General features: G+C 40.5%; 1 protein-coding gene across 1 annotated transcript in view; it reads left to right on the top strand.

Annotated features, from left to right (window-relative positions):
• The first annotated feature begins 213 nt into the window (after positions 1 to 213).
• The window catches only part of LOC124612222 (probable medium-chain specific acyl-CoA dehydrogenase, mitochondrial), a 101,077-nt gene continuing 91,865 nt past the window's right edge, over positions 214 to 9,425 (top strand). Inside the window, exons 1-2 of the mRNA XM_047140311.1 lie at positions 214 to 468; positions 661 to 760. Coding sequence (XP_046996267.1) covers positions 451 to 468; positions 661 to 760 — 118 coding nt within the window. The 5' untranslated portion in view covers positions 214 to 450. The remainder of the gene's footprint in view (positions 469 to 660; positions 761 to 9,425) is intronic.

Here is a 9,425-nt window from a genome sequence, read left to right as displayed (position 1 = left end):
TGCAGCGATGCTAGCGCTCCGCGTGGTAACATATCGCATTGCAGTGAACAGAAGACAAGCGATTTCTTTGATCACATATACGGCCTCGGCCTAGATTTGATCAAATATTGGACGACATTTGTCAAAGATCCCTATTACACTATCAAAAATCTTTGACAAAGATTTGGACAAAGAAATTTGGTAGTGTAATACCGGCGTAACTTAGAACTCCGATATTTTTCCACTGCCTAAAAACTGAATTGATACAATAAATGAAGCTAGTTTCAGCTGGGCATGGGGCAGTCTAGGCACAGCTGATGCTGTATTGAGTATCTTTGTAGACATTTCTCAGGCAAGTGGAATGTGGACTGTAGAGGGGAAAGTTCGCTGTGTGATGTGTACAAAGGTCGCATAGTGGGTAATTGGCTGAATAGTTTCTACCGTCAAATCGACAAATTAACCGACAGCAGGATGTCCACACTAAGAAAAGTACGCAGTTATTACCTTATCAGTATTTATACGTCTTTAATGCCTAGTAATCATCTGTTTGTTTACAGTTTTATCAGCAAGTTTGTGCTAGCATAAGGTTTTCAAAACATTATCCTGATAATGCTGCAGAATAGAACCCTTAATGTGAATTTTTACGTGACGCCTCACCATATCTGCCCCATCTTTATTTAGATTGCTGGAATTCCTTTACGATCTGGCCTGAGGACATTGTCTAGTGCTGCTGCAAAACCAGCTGCAGCAGAAGGACACCATCCAAATGGATACGCGTTTGGTGAGCACCTTTTACGCACTGGAAAGAGTTTTTTAATGGGTTATGCAATTGTGGAACAGTGCTTGGGTTACGAAACTGCATGAATTGCTACTGATGTTTCCTTTACTAGGCGTAAAATATAATTTGCTTTTTAGCAACCTCATAAATGTTTTAGGATGTACATCACGAGGGGGCGAAACTGCCTTTTCTCAAACAGCTACTGTCGAATTTTCTTGATTCTTATTGGCAGAAGATAAGTACAGGCTAAAATGTTACTGTAGCCCTCAAAGGCTCTTCGTGTTTAGTAGTTTGTTCTGTGCTTTCTAGTGACGTTCATTAATTATTATTCTGTGGTATCAGAACGAAGTATTCATTGTAAAAGTATGGCAGTAAGTTTCTAGAAGACAATACAATCATCTGTTATGAAGTTCAGGAAACAGAACAAGAAGAATGTTGTGGTTCTCAGCCTGAAGACTGGTTCCTTGCAGGTCGTGTGCTAGCCTATCCTGTGCGATCTCCCTTCATCTCTACATAAGTGCTACAATGTACAGCCATTTGAACCACCTTACTGTGTTCATCCCTTGGTCTCCCTCTACAATTTTATACCTTGTACCCTTCCCTCCAGTTGAAATTGAAAATTACCTAATGCCTTGGGGTGTTGTCTACAAACCAATCCCTTATTGTAGTCAAGTTGTGCCACAGGTTTACTTTTCTACAATTCGATTCCATACACACTCTTTAGTTATTCAGTCTAGACCTACCTCTGTAATCTTCAGCATGTATCTGTAGCACAACATTTTAGAAGGTTCTATTATTTTTGTCTGAACCGCTTATTGCTCGCATTTCACTTCAGTGCAAGGCTACATGCCACACAAATACCTTTTGAAGATACGTCCTAACACATTCATATTAGATTATTAGATGTGACAAATACCTCTTTTTTCAGAAGTGCTTTTCTTATCACTGCCACCCCGCATATTACATCCTTTCTGCTATGGCCATCAGTTCCTTTGTTGCCCAAATAGCAAAACTCATCTGCTACATTTTGGGCCTCCTATTCTATTAGAACTGCCTGATTTAATTTGATTTCGTTCCATTGCCCTTGTTTTACTGTCATTTTTGTTCATCTTATAACTTTTTTAAAGACATTACATCAAACTGCTCTTCCAAGCCCTTTCTGTCTGACAATTGCAGTGCAATTGGCAATCTTCAAAGTTGTTATTTCTTCTCTGTGAACTTAAATTCCCTATTTAAATTCCTCTCTCATATCTTTCACGCCCTGCTCAGTGTACAGACTTTACGTATCGGGGATAGGTTGCAACCATTTCTCAATCCATTCTCAGCTACTGCTTCCCTTTAATGTCCTTTGACCCTTATTTCTGCAGTTTGGTTTCTTCTGCAAGTCGTACATTTGCTTCCTGTATTTTATCCGTGCTAGGCCTACCTACAAAATAAATTTCAAAGACTGTAGTCAAATTTACATTGTCAATAGCATTTTTTTTCCTCCCCCTCCCCCCCCCCCCCTCCCCCGGTCTCCTATATCTTGCACAACAGGTGGAATAGATCTGTCATCTCATGTAAATATACTTCCTCTTCCCTTTCTATAATATTGCCTTCAAGTTCATATCTCTTGTATTGCCCTTCTACATAAAACTCCACTTTTCAGCTTTCTCTTTTTTGGGGAGTAGTGGCTTGCCTTTTGAGCTCTTGATGTTAATACAGCTGTTCTCCTTACTTGAAAGGTCTCTTCAGTCTCCCTAAAGAGTTATCTATCTTTCACCCTGTCATGCATGCGTCTGCATCACTAGAATTGTACTCGAGCTATACCTGCCTTAACTTTTTTAATGTTGTTACCCACTTTTTAAACATCTGTGTTCGTTTTTGCCCACTTAATTTGCTGAATTTTTGTATTTACATCTTTCATCAGTAAAATTCATTGTGATGCCTATCTGATCCTCTGCTGCACTTACTACTTTCATGGTATTTTTTTCTCTTTTTCCCATCAGTCACTGCCCAAGGCTGTGTATGAAACTCCAGACAATCTCTAGTTATTTCTGTTTATCCAGGTCTCTCTTTCGTTTCCTACTTTTCTGCAACCTTTTCAGGTCATGACCAATAAATTATGGTCAGAAGGCACACCTGTACCTCAAAGTGTTTTGCAGTTTAAAATCTGGTTTTGAAATCTGTATCTCATCATTAAATAATAAACTAGCTCTTGACCCGTGTCTGCATATGTCACATGTATTTAACAATGTCGAAAAAGATAGTAGATTGCTGTGTAGCGTAGAGAAGACACACAAAGTTGCAGACAGCCACATTTAAGACATTTACACAAAGCTTTCAACCACAGCCTTTATCAGCAAAAGAGAAACAGAGAAACACACACCATTCATGCACACAAACAAGCACACCTCACACACAAGACTGCCAACTTGGCAGCTTAGGCCAGAAAAAAATTTGTGAACAATAGTTTAACTCTGTTAGTGTGAAAAGGGAATACAAACGTCTCAAAAATGAGATCGACGCAAAATCCAAAATGGCTAAGCAGGGATGGCTAGAGGACAAATGTAAGGATGTGGAGGCTTATCTCACTAGGAGTAAGATAGATACTGCCGACAGGAAAATTAAAGAGACCTTTGGAGAAAAGAGAACCACTTGCACGAATATCAAGAGCTCAGATGGAAACCCAGTTCTAAGCAAAGAAGGGAAAGCAGAAAGGTGGAAGGAGTATATAGAGGTTCTATACAAGGACAATGTACTTGAGGACAATATTATGGAAATGGAAGATGATGTAGATGAAGATGAAATGGGAGATAAGATACTGCGTGAAGAGTTTGACAGAGCACTGAAAGGCGTGAGTTGAAACAAGGCCCTGGGAGTAGACAACATTCCATTGGAACTACTGACGGCCTTGGGAGAGCCATTCCTGATGAAACTCTACCATCTGGTGAGCAAGATGTATAAGACAGGCGAAATACCCTCCGACTTCAAGAAGAATATAATAATTCCAATCCCAAAGAAAGCAGGTGTTGACAGATGTGAAAATTACCGAACTATCAGTTTAATAAGTCACAGCTGCAAAATACTAACACAAATTCTTTACAGACAAATGGAAAAACTGGTAGAAGCCGACCTCAGGGGGAAGATCAGTTCGGATTCCATAGAAATGTTGGAACACGTGAGGCAATACTGACCTTATGACTTATCTTAGAAGAAAGATTAAGGAAAGGCAAACCTACATTTCAAGCATTTGTAGACTTAGAGAAAGCTTTTGACAATGTTGACTGGAGTACTCTCTTTCAAATTCTAAAGGGGGTAGGTATTAAAATCCATGGAGAAGAAATGAAAACTTTGAGGTTCACCGATGACATTGTAATTCTGTCAAGAGACAGCAAAGGACTTTGAAGAGCAGTTGAACGGAATGGGCAGTGTCGTGAGAGGAGGATATAAGATGTACATCAACAAAAGCAAAAAGAGGATAACGGAATGTAGTCGAATTAAGTCAGGTGATGCAGAGGGAATTAGATTGGGAAATGAGACACTTAACGTAGTAAAGGAGTTTTGCTATTTGGGGAGCAACATAACTGATGATGATCAAAGTAGAGAAGATATAAAATGTAGACTGCAATGGCAAGGAAATTGTTTCTGAAGAAGAGAAATTTGTTAACATAGAGTATAGATTTAAGTGTCAGGAAGTCGTTTCTGAAAGTATTTGTATGGAGTGTAGCCATGTATGGAAGTGAAACGTGGACGGTAAATAGTTTGGACAAGAAGAGAATAGAAGCTTTCGAAATGTGGTGCTACAGAAGAATGCTGAAGATTAGATGGGTAGATCACATAACTAATGAGGAGGTATTGACTAGAATTGGGGAGAAGAGGAGTTTGTGGTACAACTTGACAAGAAGAGACCAGTTGGTAGGACATGTTCTGAGACATCAAGGGGTCACAAATTTAGCATTGGAGGGCAGTGTGGAGGGTAAAAACTATAGAGGGAGACCAAGAGATGAATACACTAAGCAGATTCAGAAGGATGTAGGTTGCAGTAAGTACTGGGAGATGAAGAGGCTTGCACAGGCTAGAGTAGCATGGAGGGCTGCATCAAACCAGTCTCAGGACTGAAGACCACAACAACAGTGTGAAAATGGAACAAACACTCCTTACATCTGTAACAGTCTGAAAATATATGTAAACACTACAAAAATGTTTGTATGATAAATGGAAATTAAATTGGCTGCAGATTTCACGCTAGCTGTGGATATATATAATGTGGAGATTGGACAGTGTACAAAGTGAACTACATTTAGACAGGACAAACCTCCCCCCCCCCCCCCAAATCTTGTAGTAAGTCGATGGTATTTTTGCATGTCAGTATCTGATCTTGAAACAGTAAGATTGATGATCTTAGTGTTCTTCTAGGAGCAAGCAAAAATTTTGTTCTATTTATTAATAAGCACTGGCTAAAAGAGAATCAACTATATTTGTATAAGTTATCAGGCTATTGTTTAGTATCAAGTTTTTGTAGAAGTCAGCACAACTATGAAGGTACTTCGATATACATCAGCAACAATCGTTTGGCAAAATGCACTAATCTTGACACCAGTGATTTCTACATTCAAAATGTATTTGAGGCAGCTGCTATATTATTGGCAGGCACCAAATTAATTGTAGTGCTTGTATCATGTACACATGACAGCAACATTGATGTCTTCAGAGGTACTAGCGAGAACACTCTTCCACTTGCTGAAATGCAATAAACGTAAAATTTTAATCTTTGGGGATATTAACATTGACATTAGGGTTGCATCAACAAAGTTCTTACACTTGCTTAACACCCTCAGGTCACACAATATGTTTTGTGCAAATAACAAGCCAACAAGACAGCTATTTTCTCTGGACAATGTTATAACAAATTTAGAAAGAAATATGTATGAAATAAGACTCTTTTTCTTTAATACTATGTATCTATCAGATCATGAAGGGATATGGTTAAAATTGCTGACAAAAAAATCTTGTAAAGCTGCATGAACAACCTAAGTACATTAGAATTGTTAATGATACTCATATCAATGCTTTCAGATCACAGCTGTGTATGATAGAATGGTCCAACTTCCTGTCTCGATTTACAAATGTTGATGAAGCTTCTGACAACTTTGTCGGTCTTGTTTGTAATATGTTTAATAAGTGTTGTCCAAAGTATTAAAGACATAAGGGGAACCAAGCAAAAGTAATCATACAAGTTTACATTGTTGGTTCACACCGGACCTCATAAAATTAAGAACACAGGTCATTAATCTCTATAACATATCAAAGATCTTTGAAGAAGATAGACTTCAGTACCTTCAACTAATGAAAAGGTGTAGATCATAAATTATAAAACAGAAACAAATTGGCGAATGATAAATATATATAGCAACCACAAAACAAATTCAATGTTGCTTGGGGACTTATCAAAGGAGAACTGGGTAATACTAATAGAACCATTTATGATACTACAATATCAAATCTGATGAAATGAATAGCTTCTTTATTAATTATGGTAACAAAGGACATCCAATGCAAAAAATGACAGCCAAAGATCAGGCATTAATAAACATTTAGAAAAACAAACGCATTCATATCACACAACAAACCTGCAGCATCTACATTCAAGTGGGTACAAATTGCTGTCACTGACAGTGCAGCAGCTGTAGAAAAATTCAGCAACTCGATATCAGATGACTTGTTTGGTCTAACAGATTTTGTTACTAAAAGGATAGTGGACATCAGACTACACCCATTTTGGAGTTGTTCTTTTCCAGCCTGCTTAAAGATAGCAGTAGTTATCCCTCTACATAAAAAAAGGAGGAAAAATCATGTGTTGATAAGTACTGTCGTATTTCTCTTGTACTAATACTTTGAAAAATAGTAGAATGTTACATATACCAACAAATATACAAACATTTCACCTGCAATGGAAGACTGACACTCAGTACGGCTTGAGGGAAAATTCATCAACACCGAAAGCTGTTGAAAATGTTGTTTCGGCAATACTCAGGTGCCTTTGAAGCATAATCATCTGTTGCTGCCCTACTGATTAACTTAAGCAAGGCATTTGACTCTGTGAGTTGTCGGATTCTAATAGATAAATTGAGGTGATAAGGCATTCAGGATACAGAACTCCCCCCTATAGAACTGTATCTTGACAATAGGAAGCAGAGGGCACTCTTAAATAATATGCACTCTGGATTCCTATATGTTTCAAAAGGCATGCCTCAAGGTTTCTTATTCTGATCCTTATGGTAAAAAATCTATATTGGTGACCTACTTAGTATAATGCCATATAAATCTGTTCTGTATGCTGATGACACCACTTTCACTAGAAATGGAAATGACATAGAGGATCTAAAGGAACAAAGCAAGGCCAGCATAAGAATTTCCAGTACCTGGTTTAAAGACAATGAATTAACTGTAAACCAAAATAAAACCAACGTATAATTTTTAATTTATGCAATGTCAGTGGTCAGCTAAATTCTTGGTGTACGCTTGTATTCCAAATTAACTTGGTATCTCCACACAGATTCAGTATGCACTAAATTACTAAGAGTCATATACCTATTACATAAGCTTAAAGCATGGAAACATGTATGCTCAGTTTTTGATTATGAATTTTTTTATAGCCATATAACATACTGCATACTGCTTTGGGACAGCTCCACTGGGACAAAGAGAGTATTTATGTGGAAGAAAAAAATTATCAGATGTCTAATGGATATTTTCAAAAACAGTGTATCTCGTAGGCCACTTTTCAAGAAACTGGGTGTCGTGACAGTCTAATAATTATTCATAGTTGGATGCCTAGTCTACACAAAAGAAAACAAAGAGAGCTACAGATTGTGCTAATCATTTCACTGTCACAATACCCATCAAAAAGACAAGATTGACCAGCTTTTTACTAGACTTAAGCAAGACCCACAATAGCTATATATACCTTGGAATAAAACTGTTCAATTCACTGTCACCGAGGCACACTCTACCTCAGTAAAAACCTTCAGAAATGTTCTCTAGAATTGGCTTCTAAAGCAGCATTCTATGCCATAGGGGAATTTTTCGAGTGTGCAAAAGAACATATAAAATTTTAAGTTATACTCACTGTGTGTTTGTATGCAAATCTACATGATTTAACTGTTTTCTTTTATTATTTTATGTGCCATTATGTATTACTCAATTTGTGCAAACTACACTCCTGGAAATGGAAAAAAGAACACATTGACACCGGTGTGTCAGACCCACCATACTTGCTCCAGACACTGCGAGAGAGCTGTACAAGCAATGATCACACGCACGGCACAGCGGACACATCAGGAACCGCGGTGTTGGCCATCGAATGGCGCTAGCTGCGCAGCATTTGTGCACCGCCGCCGTCAGTGTCAGCCAGTTTGCCGTGGCATACGGAGCTCCATCGCAGTCTTTAACACTGGTAGCATGCCGCGACAGCGTGGACGTGAACCGTATGTGCAGTTGACGGACTTTGAGCGAGGGCGTATAGTGGGCATGCGGGAGGCCGGGTGGACGTACCGCCAAATTGCTCAACACGTGGGGCGTGAGGTCTCCACAGTACATCGATGTTGTCGCCAGTGGTCGGCGGAAGGTGCACGTGCCCGTCGACCTGGGACCGGACCGCAGCGACGCATGGATGCACGCCAAGACCGTAGGATCCTACGCAGTGCCGTAGGGGACCGCACCGCCACTTCCCAGCAAATTAGGGACACTGTTGCTCCTGGGGTATCAGCGAGGACCATTCGCAACCGTCTCCATGAAGCTGGGCTACGGTCCCGCACACCGTTAGGCCGTCTTCCGCTCACGCCCCAACATCGTGCAGCCCGCCTCCAGTGGTGTCGCGACAGGCGTGAATGGAGGGACGAATGGAGACGTGTCGTCTTCAGCGATGAGAGTCGCTTCTGCCTTGGTGCCAATGATGGTCGTATGCGTGTTTGGCGCCGTGCAGGTGAGCGCCACAATCAGGACTGCATACGACCGAGGCACACAGGGCCAACACCCGGCATCATGGTGTGGGGAGCGATCTCCTACACTGGCTGTACACCACTGGTGATCGTCGAGGGGACACTGAATAGTGCACGGTACATCCAAACCGTCATCGAACCCATCGTTCTACCATTCCTAGACCGGCAAGGGAACTTGCTGTTCCAACAGGACAATGCACGTCCGCATGTATCCCGTGCCACCCAACGTGCTCTAGAAGGTGTAAGTCAACTACCCTGGCCAGCAAGATCTCCGGATCTGTCCCCCATTGAGCATGTTTGGGACTGGATGAAGCGTCGTCTCACGCGGTCTGCACGTCCAGCACGAACGCTGGTCCAACTGAGGCGCCAGGTGGAAATGGCATGGCAAGCCGTTCCACAGGACTACATCCAGCATCTCTACGATCGTCTCCATGGGAGAATAGCAGCCTGCATTGCTGCGAAAGGTGGATATGCACTGTACTAGTGCCAACATTGTGCATGCTCTGTTGCCTGTGTCTATGTGCCTGTGGTTCTGTCAGTGTGATCATGTGATGTATCTGACCCCAGGAATGTGTCAATAAAGTTTCCCCTTCCTGGGACAATGAATTCACAGTGTTCTTATTTCAATTTCCAGGAGTGTATTAACATCAGTAGTATTAAAAGTGCTTGAAGATGAAATAAATAAG

The sequence above is a fragment of the Schistocerca americana genome, chromosome 1, assembly GCF_021461395.2.
Source record: "Schistocerca americana isolate TAMUIC-IGC-003095 chromosome 1, iqSchAmer2.1, whole genome shotgun sequence".
Taxonomy (NCBI): domain Eukaryota; kingdom Metazoa; phylum Arthropoda; class Insecta; order Orthoptera; family Acrididae; genus Schistocerca; species Schistocerca americana.
Note: the sequence above shows the minus strand (reverse complement) of the source record. Positions and strands in the feature narration are given on the sequence as shown.